The 22,361-nt window shown below is 37.0% G+C and overlaps 1 protein-coding gene across 4 annotated transcripts in view; it reads right to left on the reverse strand.

Moving 5' to 3' along the window:
- The window catches only part of Elp4 (elongator acetyltransferase complex subunit 4), a 202,605-nt gene that overhangs the window by 154,244 nt on the left and 26,000 nt on the right, over positions 1 to 22,361 (reverse strand). For all 4 annotated transcript variants that reach the window (XM_021154303.2, XM_029471296.1, XM_029471291.1 and 1 more), the window contains exons 3-4: positions 14,832 to 14,953; positions 2,750 to 2,878 (exon numbers count right to left, since the gene is read on the reverse strand). In XM_021154303.2, coding sequence (XP_021009962.2) covers positions 2,750 to 2,878; positions 14,832 to 14,953 — 251 coding nt within the window. The remainder of the gene's footprint in view (positions 1 to 2,749; positions 2,879 to 14,831; positions 14,954 to 22,361) is intronic.

Below are 22,361 nucleotides of genomic sequence, written 5' to 3' on the forward strand. Positions count from 1 at the left end.
TTCTGCTTCCCTAACTAATGCAGTCTCAGGTCCCGCGCGCAATTGGATTGGAGCAGAAGCTGTGTTCCACTCACCAGAAGTCTTAAGATCCTGTGGCAGGTGTTGTGGGTAGCTGGCCTGGCATTAGTTTTTAATATAAATAATTTTACATTTCAGATACACTATGATATATATTATTTGTTGTTTACTAATGGACATTTAGGTTACTTTCAATCTTTCACTATTCACATATTCTGTAGTTGACAAATATATCCATGAAGTGAATTTTGAAGGATATTACAGAAGCTATATTTAAATTTTCTTTGTAAAAGTCGGTATCTGTGGGTCTGATGTGTGTGTTAAGTTTAGGTACACATATGCCAAAACTCGTGCGTGGGCCTAGGGGTAAAGACTGGGAAGTGGGGTCTCTCCTCTCCCCTTTCCGTGGGGGGTTCTGGCTATGCAAGCACAGGCTGTCAGGCCAGTACAGCAAGTGCCTTAACCTGATGACCCAGCTTGCACCTTCCTACCACTTTCACTTTTATCAGCAAAGGATGAGAGGACTACTTTCCCTCTACTGTTAATAAAGTGTGTTGACAAACATTTTAGAACGCCATGCTGCCTATCTCTGAACAGTGGCCGGCCGGACAGTATCAGAGTTTTCTATTATTGTAACTAAACCAGACTTCTGTTTTTCATGTTTAAGAGTAACAAAAATTTTCTTTTCATATTTTTATGACTTATACTAATTGAGTTTCTTGTTAATTTTATAAAGTCAACATATAAAAGGAAAATTAGTCCTTATTTTATATGAGTATAATATATACTCTTTTATTGAGTATTATATACTCTTTAATTTGTCATTTGTTCAGAGTTGTCTAAATCAAAATTTTAAATCAGGTTATTCAAATAAAATGTATGTGTAAAAGAACAACTTGCCTTACTAACTATGCATGCTTTGGTACACAGCTGATGGGTGATTACTTGATGTTTTCTGACTGAATAAATAAATACACTTATTACTAACTATTAATAACTACATTGATTATTATTTACTATGTAACCATTAATATGATTGATAGACATATACAAGAAAACAAAAGAAGTTCTCTATCTTCACAAAGAGGTCTCATTTGATGGAGGAGGTATCTTATCAGTTAATTATAAAATACTGTGAACATATGAAGTATGAAGTACTGTATTAATTTTCTCATTTCTGTGACCAGCTGTCTTACGAGAAATGAAATAAGAGAAGAAAGGTTTGGTGTGGCTCGAAGTTTCTTCAAACAGCTAGCCATGGTAGGAAGGGATGGCAGCAGAGTTGTGCAGCTAGTCACATTTGCTTCCACCATTAGAAAGGAGCAAAATGAATGTCCATGTTCTATATATATGCTTTCTCTCTTTTATAAACCAAGACCCCGCCCATGGAATGACACAGCCATATTTAGATAGTTTTTCTCTCCTCAGTGAAATCCCTTTGGAAGCTCAATCTAGGTGATTTTTTAATCCAGTCACATTGACACTGAAAATAACCATTATAAATCTATCTGTACTGGCTACTGGTTAGTTTTATATCAATGTGATACAAGCTAGAGTCATCAGAAAGGAGGATGCTCAATTGAGAAAATGCCTCCATAAGACCCAACTGTAGAGCATTTTCTTAATTAGTGATTGACACGGGAGAGCTCAGCCCATTGATGGTGGTGCCACTTCTGAGCTGTTGGTCCTGAGTTCTATAAGAAAGCAGGCAGGGGAAGCCATGGGGAGCAAGCCAGTAAGCAGCACTCTCCATGGCCTCTGCATCAGTTCCTGCCTCTAAGGTCCTGCCCTGCTTGAGTTACTGCCCTTCACTGCTGTTATATAGAACTATGAGTGAAATAAGCCCTTTCCTCCTCAAGTTGCTTTGGTCATGGTGTTTCATCACAGCAATAGTAACTCCGACTAAGACACCATCTCTTATAAGCACAACATGCAAGCACATCATTTCATACTATTTCACCTCTAGCTCTACGGTCTCATGTTCAGTCTCATAATGCAAAATACGTTTAGTTCATTTCTAAGAGTCCAAAATATTAAAGTTCTAATATTACTCAGAATTCTAATGCTCCAAAGTCTCTTCTAAAACTTTAAGGCAATCTTTGCAGAATTATTCCAAGGGCTGGCTACATAGTCATCCTTGGTGACATAGCAAGGTCAAGTATGCCGTGGACTTCAAAGGACACGTATCAAAAAAAAAAAAAAAATGGGCCGGGCGTGGTGGCGCACGCCTTTAATCCCAGCACTCGGGAGGCAGAGGCAGGCGGATTTCTGAGTTCCAGGCCAGCCTGGTCTACAAAGTGAGTTCCAGGACAGCCAGGGCTACACAGAGATACCCTGTCTCGAAACCCCCCCTCCCCCCCCAAAAAAAAATGGAAGGAAGGAGAGACACAAAGGAGAGAATGTCTAAATTAATCTGTGCTTGCTGAATCAATAAACTTCCCATTTGGTAAAAGATATTATCTCAAGAAGTAAGGTGGAGAGAGCTGGAAGACACTATGTCCTCTATGAACACACACACACACACACACACACACACACACAGAGAAAAAAATAAACCCAAGTCACATACTTATATATAATAGTACAGAGTAATATTCCCATTTCAAAAAGAAAAACTGGGCTAAAGCCAAAAGACCTAAAACCTAGTAAGGCAAAGCAGAGATTCTATAAAATGAAAAGAAATGCATTTGTGAATTTTAGTTTAGTATGACTAGTTTGCATGCTGACTTGCCTCCATCTTGGGTTGTAACTGGTACCGCCAGGCTATCTTCATGTTGACATCAGGCTCTGGGGTTTTAGCACTGTGTACATCTTCAAGCTCCTTTTTACTATTATCATCAAGTAGTGGTGCAGGGAGTTCCTAAGAAAACAGAATGACACATAATACAACATCAATTTTATATATCACAATTTCTTGAACCATAATGACAGCAATGTTAGAATTTTCCAATGCATTTAGACATGGGTGTCTTGTAAAATTAACTTACGCACAAAGAGAATAATTTAGACATTTCGTTTCGTCTCTCTCTCTTTCCCTCTCTCTCTCTTTTTCCCTCCCTCCCTCCCTCCCCTCTTTCCTTTCTGACAGGTGTCCTATGTAGTCCAGAGCATACTTGAACTTGCTATGTAACCAAGGATGACAACAAATTTATCATCCTCCTGCTTTAATCCCCTAGGTTCTAGGATGAGTGATGTGCATCATCATGTCCAGTTGATGTGGGGCTGAGGATTGAACCTAAGGTTTTGTGCATGCTCGAAAGCATTCTACCAACTGAGCTATAACCCTGGGATTTAATATAGATAATTCTAAAACAGAAAAGGGGTATACTGTCAGATATAAAGTTTAATGGTTTTGCAATGAATAAGGATACAAAAATATCTGAATTTCTATAATCACAAAAATTACCTGCCTAAGCACAGGTAACCAGCCATGTGGCAGAATGTAGGATAAAATAAAATCTTTGGATATGATCTAGTCAGAGAAGAGTCTAGCTTTGTGGCCAAAGCATTTGTAAATATATTTTGAGTCTTAAGTCTCATTTCTGGGAGCATGGCCTGGGAAGAAGAACCGGGACCTAACTTTTACATGTTACTCCTGTGTTGTGGACCTTTCTGTTGCTTGTGCCACAACGAGCATGGTTTTTCATACCATGCATCCATGTCTTAAGTAACTATCTCTATGAAATTGGTGAACAAAAATAATATAACAGTCCAGAGTCTAGCCCTTGGCTTTTCACTAATCTTAGTGTTTGGCTAACTGACTTAAGAAACTAGTAATATCCACAAGCTAGGAGCACTGAGTATGTGATAACACGATTGCAGAAAGTCTTTAAAAGGAACTCTCAAGACCCCAGCTCCTCCTAAGTGTTCCTCTGCCAGGATGCTCCTCCTCCCTACTGCGCAGGAGCAATGGAGGACATTCAAACTCTGAAGTAGAAGTAAACCAAAGAGATGAGATGAAATATTGAAGAGGAGGGGTGATCCGACGTCCACTCCAACATGTACAGACACCTGCTAGGATAACAGAAGTCATTCTTACATAGAAAAGGCAAGAGGTCTGGAGACTGGAAGACACCTAAGAGATATCACTATGTGAGCTTATGATAAGCCTTAAACAGATTAGCTCACAGGGTATGTGCTCAGATATCTCCAGTTAGTTTTTAATACTTTAACACTGAATGTGAATAGAGATAAATCATTAAATACTTGAGCAAAACATCTGTACTGGCTAGTTTTGTGTCAACTAGACACAGCTGGAGTTATCACAGAGAAAGGAGCTTCAGTTGAGGAAATGCCTCCATGAGATCCAACTGTATGGCATTTTCTCAATTAGTGATCAAGGGGGAAAGGCCCCTTGTGGGTGGTGCCATCTCTGGGCTGGTAGTCTTGGGTTCTATAAGAGAGCAGGCTGAGCAAGCCAGGNGANGCAAGCCAGTAANGAACATCCNTCCATGGCCTCTGCATCAGCTCCTGCTCCCTGACCTGCTTGAGTTCCAGTCCTGACTTCCTTTGGTGATGAACAGCAATATGGAAGTGTAAGCTGAATAAACCCTTTCCTCCCCAACTTGCTTCTTGGTCATGATGTTTGTGCAGGAATAGAAACCCTGACTAAGACAACATCTGACATAGAATTCAAATACTAAGATAAATGAGAAAGAAATGGAAATAATACCAGGGGAAAATGAAAAACTTCAAAAGTTGCAAAATGTTATATAACACTCTGTAAAAATAAAAGCATAATAATTCAGCGAAAAACTGAGAAAAAACAGCATTTATAGAGGTTAACATAAATCACACACACACACACACACATAGTTACCAGAGCTAAAAGATCAACCTGAGCCAATCTCTTCAAATATTAAAAAACTAAATGACGAACAGGATAAAATAACAACAACAAAAGCAAACCAAAGCAAGCAAACAAAGCTCAATCATTAGCATGTTTGAAAGTGCCAGTATGGTTGAGAGCACTCTAAATCATTAACATTTTCAATCCTAAGACCCAAGCAATGATAATTCACCTCATTTTACATATGAAGATTAGAGCACAAAGGCTAAGAAAGTTGTACAAGGTCACAAAACAAACAAGATGGGATTTTGGGAAGTATTGCTCTATGGTTAAATTCCTTTTCTGGCTTTTCTTTCTCCCCCATGTCAGCACTACAGATTTATTATGGTTCACGAGTGCTCAAAATACTGATTACTACAACCTCATGACAGGTATGGCACACATTTCTTAAGCATTAAACTATACTGCTGCTTAAAGTTTCCCTACTAACCAATCCATTAAAGAAATGACACTGGGTTTACAGGGATAAGAAATAGGTTGAGAAGATTAAAGACTTACTGATAATTAAGATAAACTTAATTCCAAACAAGCCTTTGGTATATATATTTTACTAGTTATTAAACAGGAAAGCAGATCTGCATGCTGGATGTGCTTGTGACATAATGAGTTAAATATCAACCAAATACCTGATTCTGCAGGACAAAGACAGTTTCACTATCAGAGTTGATCAACAGTTTGATTATATAATTGTCAATGCTGAGAAAGCTACTTCACATAATTAATTAGCACAAAATTCCATATATATATATATATATATATATATATATATATATATATATATGAAATAACGGAGTTTAGAAATAGAATTACAATATGTATATGTGTTCTTTCAATGTATTGGGGTTTTTTTGTTGTTGTTGTTTTTCGAGACAGGGTTTCTCTGTGTAGCCCTGACTGTCTTGGAACTCACTTTGTAGACCAGGCTGGCCTGGAACTCAGAAATCCACCTGCCTCTGCCTCCCAAGTGCTGGGATTAAAGGCGTGTGCCACCACCACCCAGCTTGAATATACTGTTTTAAGTATAGGCCTCATGTTTTTCTTTGCCTGTTGCTTGCAGACATTGGGATGAATGAATGTTACAGTCATCCCTGGATGCATTTTACAACACGCAAACTTACCATTATTTGTACGTGTGGAACTGGAGCTTGTGATTCTTGTTATGCAAATATAATTCTTCAACATTTCAGCTGAGAGTCTGTAAAAAGAGTACTCAGGAAAAACTACCAATATCAGATTGTTTTTTTTTTTTTTTTCTTTTCTCTGAAACAGTGTTTTTCTCTGTGTAGCCCTCCTCTCCCTGGCTGTCCTAGATTCTATCTAGTCTTGAACTTAGAGATCTGCTTGCTTGTGTCTCCCAAGTGCTGGGATTTTTTTTTTTTTTTTTTTTTTTTTTTTGTCATTTTAAAGAAAGTTTCCACTGATACTTTTCTTGAGGAAATCAACAAAGTATCTGGAATAACAGTTCAAAGTTCTATGCTTTAGATTAAAATTTGGGAGCACCTTTTAAGAAAAAAGACCTGAGTGTTAAGTGCCTGCCAAAGATTTATTCTTTTATTTTGGGCATGATCGGGGTTTGGATTTAGATCTCCTGCCTTATGCCATTCTTTTCTGTAACATACTACCCTCCTGAGAACCTTCCCAAATGAGTCTGTGGCTGCCAACCCTACATGTTCAAGTTACTAGTGCCTAAGATTTATAAATCAAATTAGTCTACCTAAATTTAAATGTATGTTTCCTAAAATAAAGTATGACATCACCAGGGGGTGATAGAAAGGAGAGCATTGTGAAAATATATTGTAGAAATGAACCCTGGTTATCAGTGACTCTGAGTCAGAGGGATGGAAACCAGTAGTATTGTGGATAAGAAGCTTGCTGGGATGTTAATCTTTTCTCTTCTGACATGCAAATGCATTTAAAATAAGACTAGGAAATTTTTTAGTACAAATTAAACAAAAACTGTAAATAAAGAGATAGATTCTAGCCTAGTTTACTGGTACTGTTTTTTTTTTTTTTCCCCTTTGTAGTGTTACAGAAATCAAAGATACAGCCTCAGATTAACTGCATCTGAGATAAGAGTATATGAGTAGCGGGTTAGCCCAGTACCAGGAACATCTCTTAGCACTGTATCAATCTGTAATGTCTTAGCCCACTTGCTCTGTCTGAAGATACAGTATTACTAACGCGTTGCAGCACATTTGATCACACTGTGAACCCTGAGAAATCTTTCGTAAAAATAAAATCTTCCTGTAGGTTTGAAAGCCCTATCATGTCAGTATGTATAGTATATTGTATTAATAATTATGTTACTCCAGAAATCTAAGGAGTTTATTCTGGAACCATTTCTTGAAAGTTGAAAAGGAGAAAAATTTCAAAGATAATACTGGTTATTGTAACTTGAATATGAAAGCACTGAAGATACATATTTATAATCACAGAAATACTATTTACATTGTTTTAGTTTCAAATATAAAACATGTGTGAGATATTTGTTACACAAATTTTAAAAAGTCACATAATCACATGCAATCACAAGGCCAGTTACAGGAGCTGCTCAATTTGGGCTGGGTGCTTGGAATTGAATGTGGGAACCACAAGAGCAGCAGTTCTCTCAACTGCTTAGCCTTTACTCCAGCCACTCAAAAACCTTGAGTAGCAACAAAAACCATTATCAGAGGAAAAAAAACTACCTCAGACTAAAAAAATCTTTTAGAACTACAACCTTAGAGAAGATTAACAGAGAATCTATTAAGAACTCTAAAATTAAATATCGAACCACTTAAAATCATGCAATCTATGAATGGTCTAATGTTCTCCATGATATTTGAAGAAGTGTTCAGTATCCACAATAAATAGGAATGGAAACTTCCTGGAGATTCCATCTCACCCCAGAGAGAAAAGCTCTCACTAAGAAAACCAGGGACAACAAACAGATGAGGGGAGGAGTCCTACATTACCCACTGAAATGCAAATGGATGCAGTCACCATGCAAATCAGCCTGGCCTTTCCTCAGAACCTAAGGTTAGAACTACAGCATCCCAGCTGTGCTGGCTGGTTTTATATCAAGTAGATATGAGCAGAAGTCATCAGAGAGGAAGAAGTCTAAGTTGAGAGAATGAGTGTTTGTGGAGGGGTAACAGGGAAGGGGGATATCATTTGAAATGTAAATAAATAAAATGATTAATAATAATAATGATGATGATAATAAGAATAATAAAGGCGCAGTGCTACTGGCAAGCCCATAGGGCATTTTCTTAGTGATTTTAATCCAGGAATTTTAATTCAGCAACACGGCTGTCTGGGAGGGGATGACATCCAAAGACCTAGGTCTGTGTGATCCAGTTGAAATGGCACACCTTTAATCCCTCTGGCTGGAACACAGACACCATCCTTAGTACACACCTTTAATCCAAAACAATGAAGGTAAAGTTAGTTTGTAGAAGGAAGCAGTCATGTTTGAAAGTGGTATCTAGTTGAGGGGCAGGCAAGGTGTCAAATCAGAGAAAGATTTGGACAGAGTGAGTCAGTGAGAGAGGGTACCCCATGTCCTCTCATAAGAACAGACAGGAAGGAGAGACTACTTTGGAGCAGTCAGTCAGTTACTAAGAGTGAGTCAGGCAGTTGGTAGTCAGTGCAGCAGAGCTGAGTTCTTTCCTGAGTTCATGCATCTCAGTGCAGCTCAGTGAAGCCTCAGTGCAGCAGCAGAGGCAGCTGAAGTCAGAGAATAGGGAGAGCCAGAAGTTTAGAATGAACGGCCAAGCAGAGCAATTCCGGAGAAACAGGGAAGCCAGATTGAATCAGTATTCTTGGAGAGGAGTCTGAGCCAGAATAGTTGAGTTGAACCAGCCAGCCAGAGTTCAGAAAGAACTAGAAAGGGTGAGCTTATTCAGCAGTAAGCTGCTGAGACCACAATGCCATTTGGCAAATGCAAGTTACTTTTACACAACCCATCATTGTGGCCAGGGTAACCTCTAGACTGGGTAGCCCTGGGTCCTAAAAGAACTCAGGCTAAAGAGAGCCTGGGGAGCAAGCCAGTAAGCAGCACCCCTCCATGACCTCTGCTTTAGCCCATGCCTCCAGGTTCCTGCTGTGTTTGAGATTCCATCCTGATTTCTTTTGATGATAAATAGTGTTGAGGAGGTGTAAATGAAATAAACCCTTTCCTCCCCGCCTTGCTTTGGTCATGGTGTTTTCTCACAGTAATAGTAATACTAGGACACCAGCTATTACACTTCAGGGCAAAAAGCCCAAGGAATCTAAACCAACTCAGAGAGCTGGGTGTCCATGTGTACTGTTGCACCCTTCTCAATAGCCAAAATATGGAACCAGCCTAGCTGCCTATCAACAGATGTGTTCAAGGACACAGAGAAGCTAATTTCACTGCAAAGAAGAATGAAATCATGACTTTCAGCCTGCTTTTAACTTATCAGAGATTTTCAAATAAACTTTTGAATAAATATTTCATTATAAAGGCATCTAATTTCCTAAATATATCATAATTTGAAAAGATGGATGTGATAAAGTAAGGCTACCTTCTGCAGCTGTCAGTTTACAATGAAGAAGGTAACATTCTGAATGGCCTGGCCACTGAAGCCCTCCAGCCCTGGCTGAAGAAGGCACCTGCTCCTGTTTGGGTTAATCTTTATGTATCACAAACTGTCCCTGCCGAAGGATTGACTCTATAGTCCTGGATGGTGTGCTACTTTCTCCTTTCATAGCATCTTGTACTTGGTCAAGTAAGTGGGACAATGGATATGAATAGTATATTTTACTTTAAATGGCTTTAGTTTTTGGAATTTCAAGTTACCAAGTGTTTTGAAAGTAAGAATTGAACACCTATTTCTTCTGAAAACAAAACAAAACCCTATTTCTAATATTCCTAATTTGGATACTGTAGCTTCTTTTCAAGAATGATAAAATCCTTTCTAACCATTTCCATAATTAAACTACTTTTTCCGTGTATAATAATACCTAAGTAGTCATAACCATTCTTGTTTTTGGGTTCAAAATGACATTTTTAATAAAGTGGGTGCTTGCTTAGCAAAGCAGCCCTGGCTTCTGTCTCCAGTACTACAATGAAGGAGGTGTGGAGCCATGCGCCTGGAAGCCCAGTGCTCTGAGGTGAGCAGGAAGGGAAGAAGACAAAGTCATTCTCGGGGATGGTTTGGAGGCCAGACTGAGCTACATGAGTTCTTGTCTCAAAAATGAAATAAAATGAAAAATTTGAATATAAATTTAGGGCTTCAATAAGTGCTTTAGCCTTTAGAAAGCAATCCCTAGATTGTTCATGTTAAATGTAGACATCTGGAATACCGTATCTTAAAAGCCTAAATGACTAGCAGATCTCCCATCAGACTAAGAGATAATGTAGAAATCAGAGTCTAAGCTAAGATTCTAAATACATTTCAGCCTGTGTATAATAAACATCACAGGCAACTAACTCTGTTGCTGACAACATTCTGTGTCCACGTGGAAACTTCAGCTTTCATGTGTGCTCCTGTCAAAGCAGCAGGACTCCCAGGAGCCAGGAGTGCAGGCTTCCTCTCCTTCACAGGTCTGCTTTCAGCTTGCCCTTTCACTTCCTTACTGGAAAGCCAATCCCATGCCATCTTTAAAAGCTGGCTACAAATGTAGGTCACTGGCAGCTGCACTGCACTTGTCCACATTTTCTTAGTTTTTAGTTTGCTAGGAGAGCTCCAAGCTTGGCTGCCAGGGGAGGGCCTGGAATTCTAAATAAGTTCTCCCAGTAGCCAGGGGCTGGGACAGAGTCACACCAAGGGTCAAACAACACAATTCTAGCTCATCAGAATCAGAGTATTAAACACTAAAAAGCAGATACATGGATGATATGTAGGAAAAAATAAAATGCTGACCAAGATGTAGAAGAAACCTTGCCTGCAAAGCAATGTCTAGTTTCTGTAAAGTTGTTATGCTCAAATTATATGGGTACAATAGTTTTAAGGAAATACAACAAATAATATAGAGGATGTAAAGTGCATGGGGAAATAGTATTAATAAGGTGTTGAGCATATGATATAAAGGCTGGATATAATTTATAATTATTTGGATGGTATTTTGCTTTCATTCTAAATCACTGTGATAAAAGTTTCCATTAAGATAAAATTGTACAAAGATATATTGGACTCTTTTTTTTTTTTAACTTCTTTTTGCAGTTTTTGGCAGAATGATGCCTGAGTCTGAGACATTTTGTATTCTTTCCATTCAGTCCTGCAGTGTAAAGAGCAGAGCACTGACCCTTCAGTGTTGTCACACTTTCACAGTGTCTTCTCAGCCATATCACACACAGGTGGTAAATAGAGATTTAAACATCTGAACACCAAATTATCAGAAGGAAAAGAAAACTATAATAAATCAAATGCTACATACATGTTTGGCAAAAAAAACTTCTCTCATTAATTCTTAAATAACTAGTATATTCCATTTCAATTTAAACCAAAGAATCGAATCAAGTAGATTTATGATAAAATGAGGCAGATTTAAATAAATGCCTTCAATATTTGGGTAACATTTTTAGTATATAGGGTAATATTTTCAATTTACTAAGATAGTAAAGTTTTTACTTGTTAGCCTTAAATTCATGAGAAAGGATTATAAAGATTTTAATATTTTATTATATTCCTTCATTATTAAATATTCTGCTGCTATATTAATCCATCAATCATAGCTTATTTTAAATAAGTATCACTTATTCTGTGATAAGTCTCCAGATGTCATTTCTTTTAAAATTTGAAAGAATATATAAAATATGAAAAACCTGACCTTAATTTTAAATTGAACTATAAATTTCATGGTGATAAGATGTTAAATATACAGGATGGTACAAGCCTTTTTAAAACATCAAATTAGGATGCTCCAGACAGTAGTCATATAGTAGTTCTGATTACATATTTAAAAATTCACCATTTAATCTGGCCTGTAGCAATCCTGGCTGATGTTGGAGACAGGACATATTGCATTTAAAAAAAAAAAAAAAACAAGTCAAAAATTTATTGCAACAAACTAAAGGAAATCACCCTTTGCTCCAGATATTACACACTTTCTGCTGCATGGACATTACTGATCTGGCATGCCATCATGAAGAAGTATGCAACTGAAGTTTTAACACTGAACTTGCTATAAAACGAATCAGCATTTACTTTTGAATATTTTCTTGAATTACACAGATATACCAACAAATTATATTAAACTTAAAAAATGAATGTAATAGAAAATACTAGTATTTTCAACTTTCAAGGAGATGTTTATGTGCATATATTATTTTTATTAAATGAAAACACCTACTGCTAAATGTTTAAATATATTTCTATAAAAATGGATTTTTTTTTTTTTTACTATTTTAGAAAACATTCCTTAGGAAGTAAATTTTCTTGGGCAATACTCATCATTAGGGTTGAGATTACCAAGAATATTCTTTTAGATAAAAAAATGTAAACTACAAAATACTTTCACTGTGTGTTTTTTAAAGATTTCACAACACCACGTATACTCTTCTATAAGATTCACTAAGGGGTATAATTTCTCAAAGCTACATTTTAATGTCGGCTTCCTGAAGGAGCTCTGACTACAATAGGCATGAATATGTTCTCAAAGGATGATGGATAAATTGCTGGGTGGTTATATAATATATCTTCGGCAGCTGATGAGGCTTTTTATCTCGTCTTTCAGTTATACAGTTTTAAGATAATTATGGTCTATAAGATTGTCTTTCCTCTCTTCTTTGACCAGAAATATTTGCCTTGGTTATAGGTTTGAGAAATTAGAACTAAGCAATTACCACATTATTTTTCTTGTACTGTATTTCTAAACTGCTAATACCTTGACTTTGGTCACCCATTATTGAACCTTTAGATAACAATGAAGACTTAAGTATAATAATATTGGCGTTGGACAAAGGGAAATTCTAAAAAAAAATACTATTTAGAAAACCTACTTACCTGTATCAATATTTAACATCTCAATTTATACTATAAAATATTTGTTTATTCTTTTCAAAGAAATACTAAAATATTTCTATATGGGTATTATAAAGTATATGAATAATTGAAACATTTGGCATTTACACTTTTACAATCCATTATATTTTAAACACATATAAATACTAAGTGGACCACATTAAATATACATACATTAAAACACTTTTGCATTTTTCATAGGAGAGGAGAATGGTGTCTGTTTAAAACCAAATTCTGCTTCTTTTCTATATCAAACATAAGAAATATAAAAATGAGATTCCTGAAAGTTTAGGAAATATTACTACGTATAAGAATCTATGCTAAATTGAGGGCTGTATGAAATATAAGGACACAAATTAAAATATTTTAAAATGAATCATTAAATAATTCTATTTACCTAGAACAAAGTTAAATATACATACTACTTAATACAATCATTGAGTACACACACACACACACACACACATACACATACACACACGGTTATTGTTAAAAGCAAATAATGCTATTAAAATAAAAGTAATTTTTATCTTATTTATTGTTATTGTATGCATGCGTGTATGTGTAGGATGTAAGTTTGGGATGTGTATCATGGAATCCACATGACAGTCAGAGGACAACTTTGTGAAGTAGGTTTTTCCCCTCTGTCTTTATGTCAGTTACAGAATTAAACTTAGGGCACCAGGCTTATCCAAGTACCTATCCTTTCTGAACTGTCTGCTCCTTAAAAAAAAAAAAATGTATTATTAAAAGAGATAGGCAAGTGGCCACAAGAGTCAGGGAAGAGTACTTAAAGCTAATTTTATTCTAGGTTCAATTCTGGCAGTCTTTTCTTTTTTTGTGGTAGATAGATGTATGAAAATGTAATTGCCATTGGAAGTATAAAACCCTTAGTAAAGTTCCATGGCTTTTGAATGGATATCCAAATTCATAGAAATTCAACGGAAAGTACAGTTAGGACTGGGCAAGTGTTTGTGCCTACTACAATCTAGCTGTGTGATATCTTTATTTGAGTTTCTTAAAATAAAGTGATTTTATGGTTTTTTTTTGTTTGTTTAAGTAAATAGTTTCTTTCCTAAAAACCATAATACCATACATTAAATTTTATTCTCCATTGAATATATTCTTGATAAATATTCAATTATAGAAAACAAAATTGGCATTTAAATAAAAATTACTTGTTCTGGGCTACTTATAAAGAAAAGAATTTCAAAACAAAGTACCAAATCTTCATGTTATAAAAGTATAACTACTGTTTACAACCTTTAGGGTTTGAAGCAATAATCTGAATATTTTTGATAAACGTTCCAAGTGGGAAAGAAAATGTTATCATTAGAGCACATTCCTAAATTCAAAACACCCACAATGGTAGAAAGTAACACAGTGATTTCCTGAGGTTAGACATCGAGATAAACAGGGAGGTAGATGCTGGTTAAAACACATAGAAATTTTGGCTCTGAGTAAATTCTGGTAGCACAGAGATTATAGCTGAAAATACTACAATGTTTACTTATAGTAAAAGTGGTCTAAACCATTTTCACTACACCAACAATGACAACTAAAGTAGATCATACCTATGGGAATCATTTTACAGTGGACAGTGAGTTTGAAGATAGCCAGGGTCTAGAGTGAGATCTGACTAGGAAACAAACAAACAAACAAACAAACAAAACCCACCTCTGCCAGGCATGGTGGTGCACGCCTTTAATCCCAGCACTTGGGAGGTAGAGGCAGGCGGATTTCTGAGTTCAAGGCCAGCCTGGTCTACAAAGTGAGTTCCAGGACAGCCAGGGCTACACAGAGAAACCCTGTCTCAAACAACAACAACAACAAAAAACCCAAACAAAACAAACAAACAAACAAAAAACAAAATAACAAAAAAACCCCACATCCTAGTAATGTGTCTAAATGTAATTTGCAAAGACATGCCTTGCTTGTATGTACATTTTTTTCATGAAGCATTTAAATATATGTTGAATTACTATATTCTATACCTGTAAAATGTTGGCAGGATTTTCTTTGGCAGATGCAACCAACAGAGTATGCCCATTGATGATTCCTTCTGCCATGAAATACTTGAAGAGCAAAGGTGAATAGATATTATATTTATCCTCTTCTGTAAGAAAAGAAAAAAAATTAAAAGATACATTAAAATCTCAGTATAATCATACATGTCTTTTACATTTCTTCCTCATTAAAACAAATATGTGATGTGAGGGTTAGATTATGTTTTCCTAAAGCAGAGAGCCTAAGAGAATTAACAAGTAGATTTTTTCAGTACAGATTTCTTTTTTCCAAAGATCACTCTGAACTACTGCACCACTCTGAAAAACAGAAGGATATGTATGCTTTTAAAAGTTCAGATTTAAATTTTTAAAAATTAGTTGTATTGCTTTAGATTATTATATAATTACATCATTCCCCCCTACCCTTTCCTCCCTACCATATACCTCTCCTTGTTCTCTTTTAATCAGATTTAAAATTTTTAATATGTTGCTTCTTTGATCCTGAGGAGCCTTGCAGGACCCCAAGAGCATCTTGCTCCCCCATGGAGGCCTTGGGGTCGGGGGAAGTAAGATTAATCAGCTTAAAACCCTCCCCCAACAATGCATTTTTTAGCTGGTCTCCCCTGGACACAATGTGCAGAGGTGAATTGAACTCGTTCCCTGAAACCTATTGTCAAGCTCTGGGTTCACTATTGGGTCCTTAGGAGCCTTGTAGTACCCCAAAAGCATCCTGCTTCTCCATGAACACCTGTGGAGACCCAAGAACTACTAGATTGGAATATTGCCCCACCAATCCCTTGCCAATGGCGCCTGCCTGAGGCAGAGCCAGCAGAGTCAGGGATCCTACCTATCCTCCATTGCCTGGCTCATGGCTTCTCCCCACCCCCCTCGCCCGGTTTTCTTAAGTCCTGCCATCATGGAAAACAGATGCCTAAAGGACAGCATAAAAACAGAATCAACAAGCAATATGGCACTACCAGAGTCTAGCTATCTATTCTGCTACAGCTAACCCTGGATATCCTAATGAAAATGAGGCACAAGAAGATGATCTTAAATCCAATCTTATAAAGATGATAAAGACATTTAAAGAGGAAATGAATAAATCCTTTTAAAGAAATATACGAAAATACACCCAAGCAGGTAGCTGCATTAAAAGAGGAGGCAAATAAAAATAAAGGAATACAGGAAAATATAAACAGGTGAAGGATATGAATACAACTCTCTAAGACCTAAAAAGTGAAATAGAAGCAATACAACACACACACACACACACACACACACACACACACACACACACACACATACACACACACCACACACAAACTGAAGAAAACAGAATACAGGAGATGGAATAGTGAATTTCAGGTGTAAAAGATACGATAGAAGAAATCAATATATTGGTCAAAAAGTGCAAAATTTAAAAAGTTCATGTCAGAAAACATCCAGGAAATCTGGGACATTATGAAAAGACCATACAAGGAATGATAGGAGAAGAAGAAGATTCACAGCTCAAAGGCCCAGAAAACGTCTTCAACAATATCATAGAAGAAAATATCCCTAACCTAAAGAAAGAGATGCCTATAAATGAACAAGAATTACAGAACACCAAGTAGATTGGACCTGCTACATAATAATCAAAACATTAAATATACAGAGCAAAGAAAAAAAAATTAAAGCCACAAGGGAAAAGGCCAGGTAACATATAAAATCATAACTATCAGAATTATACCTGATTTCTCATCTGAGACTCGAAAGCTTTAGAAGGGTCTGGGTAGTGCTTGCAAACTCTAAGAGACCACCTAGCAGTCATCCTAGCAAAACATTCAGTCACCACAGATAGAGAAACCATTATGTTATATTCCATGATAAAACCAAATTTAAACAATACCTTTCTACTAAACCAGCTATACAGAGGTAACATACAGAGGTTACTAGAAGGAAAACTCCAACCCAGTGAGGCAAATTAAACTCAAGAATACACAGAAAATAAATAATTACACACCATTAAATCCAAAAGAAGAGAAACACACTACCACCAACCAATATCAAAATAATAGGAAGTAACAAACTGGTCATTAATATCTTTCTTTTTTTTATTAATATCTTTCAACATTAATGGATTCAAATGGCCAGTAAAAAGAATAGGGCTAACAAAATGAATGCACAAAGAGAATCCATCACTCTTCTGTGTACAAGAAACATATCTCAGCAACAACGATAGTCATTATAGTTCTTGGTAGATTTTTCCTTTGATGAGTATGAAGTCTCCTTCCTTATTCTTTTTGATAACTTTTAGGTGAAAGACCATTTTATTCAATATTAGAATAGCTACTCCAGCTTGTTTCTTGGGACCATTTGCTTGGAAAATTGTTTTCCAGCCTTTTTTTCTGAGGTAGTATCTGTCTTTGACACTGAGGTGGGTTTCCTATATGCTGCTAAATGTTGGGTCCTGTTTACCTATCCAGTCTGTTAATCTATGCCTTTTTATTGGGGAATTGAGTCCATTGATATTAAGAGATATTAAAGAAAAGTGATTGTTGCTTCCTGTTATTTTTGTTGTTAGAGGTGGAATTATGTTTATGTGGCTGTCTTCTTTTTGGTTTGTTAAAAGATTATTTTCTGGCTTTTTCTAGGGTGTAGTTTCCCTCCTTGTGTTGGAGTTTCCCACTTATTATCCTTTGTAGGGCTGGATTTGTGGAAAGATATTGTGTAAATTTGTTTTTGTCATGAAAATATCTTGGTTTCTCCATCAACGTTAATTGAGAGTTTTTCTGGGTATAGTAGCCTGGGCTGGCACTGTGTTCTTTTAGGGTCTGTATAACATCTGCACAGGATCTTCTGGCTTTTATAATCTCTGGTGAGAAGTCTGGTGTAATTCTGACAGATCTGCCTTTATATGTTACTTGACCTTTTTCCCTTACTGCTTTTAATATTCTTTGTTTAGTGTGTTTGGTGTTTTGACTATTATGTGACAAGAGGAATTTCTTTTCTGATCTAATCTATTTGGAGTTCTGTAGGCTTCTTTTATGTTCATGAGAATCTCTTTAATTTTAGGTTAGGGAAGTTTTCTTCTATAATTTTGTTGGAGATATTTATTGGCTCTTTAATTTGGGAATCTGCTCTCTTCTATATCTATTTTCCTTAGGTTTGGTCTTCTCATTGTGTCCTGGATTTCCTGGATGTTTTGGGTTAAGAGCTTTTTGCATTTTGCATTTTCTTGACTGTCCTGTCAATGTTTTCTATGGTATCTTCTGTACCTGAGATTCTCTCTTCTATCTCTTGTATTCTTGGTGACACTTGCATCTATGACTCCTGTTCTCTTTCCTAGGTTTTCTATCTCCAGAGTTGTCTCCCTTTGTGATTTCTTTATTGTTTCTACTTCCATCTTTAGATCCTGGATGGTTTTGTTCAATTCCATCACCTGTTTGGTTGTGTTTTCCTGCAATTCTTTAAGGGATTCTTTTTGTTTCCTCTTTAAGGGCTTCTACCTATTTGCCTGTGTTCTCCTACATTTCTTTAAGAGAGTTATTTCTGTCCTTCTTAAAGTTCTCAATCAGCATCATAATTCAATCCGAATCTTGCTTTTTCAGTGTGTTGGGGTATCCAGTACTTGCTGTGGTGAGAGAATTGGGTTCTGATGATGCCAGTAGCCTTCGTTTCTGTTGGTAAGGTTCTTGTGCTTGCCTCTCGCCATCTGGTTATCTCTGTTGTTAGTCTTGCTGACGCTTGTCCCTCCTGTGGGCCTGTAAGCCTGTGTCAGCACTCCTGGAAAGACCAGCTCTCTCCTGGGCAGGGTTTGGGTATGGAGGGCTGTAGTACAGCCTTAGCTCCAAGATGCAAATGGAAACTGGAAGGATCCTGTTCCAGCTGCTCCCCTGTTCTCATGCCCTGTGCACCCCTGTCTGGTACAGCTTTGGATAGTTATTGGAGAGAAATCCTGAGCTTAGGCATGAGAGCACTCCTGGGAGACCAGCTCTCTCCTAGTGGGACCTGTATACAGAGGGCTGTGGAACAGCCCCAGCTCCCTGGTGCAGATGGAGACTGGAAGGATTCTGTTCCAGCCACTCCCCTAACCTTTCATCTTAACTCATATTAAAGTCAAACACAAAACAACAGAACTTTCATCTTACCCCTTGTACTACACTACTCAGAAATGATTCTACATGGATAACCAACTGAAATGTAAATGAAGCAAATTATCACAAAGACAATAAATATTTGTAACTTTGATGTAAACAAAAGTTTCTTAGGGCACACACATATAAACCATAACAGAACACCCTGGCAAGAGCTCTTAGCAGGTAAAGTCACTTGTAACCAAACCTGAGGATCTCCCCCCCCCCCACTGGTTATCAGATAGTCTTTTATTGAAATATTTTCTTGTTGCTTGTTAACTAGCTGGGCACTCCACTGCACCACTGTTGATGTCATCTATGATATCATGAGGGTGGCGCCCGTCCACATTGCAGCCCACAGACTATGCGGTACCCAGGATCTCCTTGATAGTTCCAGAAAGTTCTCTAGCCAAAGACCGGTGTCTCATCTGCCGGGCAATGTTGACAATCTCATCAAAAGTAATGTTACCACTGTGTTTAATGTTCTTCTGCTTCTTCCGGTCTCTTGGCGGCTCTTAAAGCAACCCGAGATGTCACACATTAGGAGTACAGAACTCCTATAGATTGTCCTCTGACTTCTCCACCAGGGTTTGCTTGCACATATACTCATATACACATATAGTAAACTAATAAATTATAATTTTAAAAGGTTCAGATATGTAATTTTAGTACTCAGGAACCTCCAGCAGGAGGAATGCAAATTGGAGGAAAACTTGGGATGCTAAGGGAGATCCTCAGGACAGAATAAAACAAGCAAACAAATAAAAAAAAATAAAACAACAGGATTACAACCAAAACCAAAAAAAAAAACCCTGCAGACTGTAATATTTGCAATAAATACATGCCTGACAGAGGATTAGTACTCAAACTATCTACTACAGAAATAATCACAAGTTGTGAAGACACTGTTCACAAAATATACATATGGATGGCTAACAAACAGATTAAAAGATATTTAATCATAACATTAGCATCAAAATATGCCATTTGATTTTGAGAAGTCAATATATTTCATGTAAATGTAATTTAAATACAAATTATTGCAAGGACATAGAAAAAAACCTGTATTAACAATGGCAGTGGAAGAGAGTATACATACTTTGGAAAATAGTTTGTGAGTCTCTGATGAAGCTAGGCAAGCACTTATTATAGGTCTCAGTAATTTTCAGTGAGATTAAAAAACAGGTTCAGAAAAAAAAACAATAAAAATGCTTGTAGTAGCTAAACTTTGGAAACAATGTGTCTGTTAACTAGAGAACAAAGTGACAGGTAATATATTCATAAACTGAATTCCAAGAAAGAACAAAAGGTGATACATATAAGCAACAACATAGATGAATAATAACACACGCTGTGAAAACACTCAGATCTAAAAGAATATACAGAATATCATTACTTTTATATACTATCCTAGAAATAATGAAACTGATCTTGAGAGATTTTGGGTGTTTGGAGCCAGGGAATTGGTTCAAGCAGATTTTAGAGTGATAGAAATGTTTTATATCTTGAATGTGCTTGTTATGTGATAGTAGACATGAAATATGTATATATTGTTAAATACAATTTTAATTAAAGTTGACTAAACAATTTTATAAGGTGTAACTAAAATACCACACATTCAGTTATTCATAAATCTGCTTAGCATACTACCATGGAGCAAATCCTTGATCAAGGTATAGTGGACATAATGGATTAGCTGTATATGTTAAAGGATATAGCTAGTTATTTAAGACTATCAGAGTGAAAATCTTCATATTTTAAAGTTAAAATATAAGCTTTACATGGATAGATAACATTTTATAAGAATCTCAGTGTGTGAAGGAAAAGGAAGGTGCCTGTGGTGTCTGCACTACATACAGGTGACAGGTGAAAAGCTGGAAGTGTGGGTGTGTTGATTAACTCAGTTATAATGTGTGGAAATGTCCAATGCTAACTTTTTTTTTTGTACTGTAATTTTTTTTATTAGGTATTTTCCTCATTTACATTTCCAATGCTATCCAAAAAGTCCCCAATACACGCCCCACCCACTCCCACTTCTTGGCCCTGGCATTCCCATGTGCTGGGGCATATAAAGTTTGCAAGTCCAATGGGCCTCTCTTTCCAGTGATGGCAAACTAGGCCATCTTTTGATACATATGAAGCTAGAGTCAAGAGCTCTGGGGTACTGGTTAGTTCATAATGTTGTTCCACCTATAGGGTTGCAGATCCCTTTAGCTCCTTGGGTACTTTCTCTAGCTCCTCCATTGGGGGCCCTGTGATCCATCCAATAGCTGACTGTGAGCATCCACTTCTGTGTTTGCTAGGCCCCGGCATTGTCTCACAAGAGACAGCTATATCTGGGTCCTTTCAGCAAAATCTTGCTAGTGTATGCAATGGTGTCAGCTTTTGGAAGCTGATTATGGGATGGAAACCTGGATATGGCAGTCTTTAGATGGTCCATCCTTTCTTCACAGCTCCAAACTTTATCTCTGTAACTCTTTCCATGGGTGTTTTGTTCCCAATTCTAAGAAGGGGCACAGTGTCCACACTTTGGTCTTTGTTCTTCTTGAGTTTCATGCGTTTAACAAATTGTATCTTATATCTTGGGTATCCTAAGTTTTTGGGCTAATATCCACTTATCAGTGAGTACATATTGTGTGAGTTCCTTTGTGATTGTGTTACCTCACTCAGGATGATGCCCTCCAGGTCCATCCATTTGCCTAGGAATTTCATAAATTCATTCCTTTTAATAGCTGAGTAGTACTCCATTGTGTAAATGTACCACATTTTCTGTATCCATTCCTCTGTTGAGGGGCATCTGGGTTCTTTCCATCTTCTGGCTATTATAAATAAGGCTGCTATGAACATAGTGGAGCATGTGTCCTTCTTACCGGTTGGAACATCTTCTGTGTATATGCCTAGGAGTGGTATTGCTGCATCCTCTGGTAGTACTATGTCCAATTTTCTGAGGAAATGCCAAACTGATTTCATGAGTGGTTGTACCAGCTTTCAATCCTACCAGCAATGGGAGAGTGTTCCTCTTGCTCCCTTGTCAAAGATCAAGTGACCATCGGTGTGTGGGTTCATCTCAGGGTCTTCAATTCTGTTCCATCTGGCTATTATAAATAAGGCTGCTATGAACATAGTGGAGCATGTGTCCTTATTAAATGTTGGAGCATATTCTGTGTATATGCCTAGGAGTGGTATTGCTGCATCCTCTGGTAGTACCATGTCCAATTTTCTGAGGAACTGCCAAACTGATTTCATGAGTGGTTGTACCAGCTTTCAATCCTACCAGCAATGGGAGAGTGTTCCTCTTCCTCCACATCCTCGCCAGCATCTGCTGTCACCTGAGTTTTTGATTTTAGCCATTCTGACTGGTGTGAGGTGGAATCTCAAGGTTGTTTTGATTTGCATTTCCGTG

The sequence above is a fragment of the Mus caroli genome, chromosome 2 (genome assembly GCF_900094665.2).
Source record: "Mus caroli chromosome 2, CAROLI_EIJ_v1.1, whole genome shotgun sequence".
NCBI classification, from domain to species: domain Eukaryota; kingdom Metazoa; phylum Chordata; class Mammalia; order Rodentia; family Muridae; genus Mus; species Mus caroli.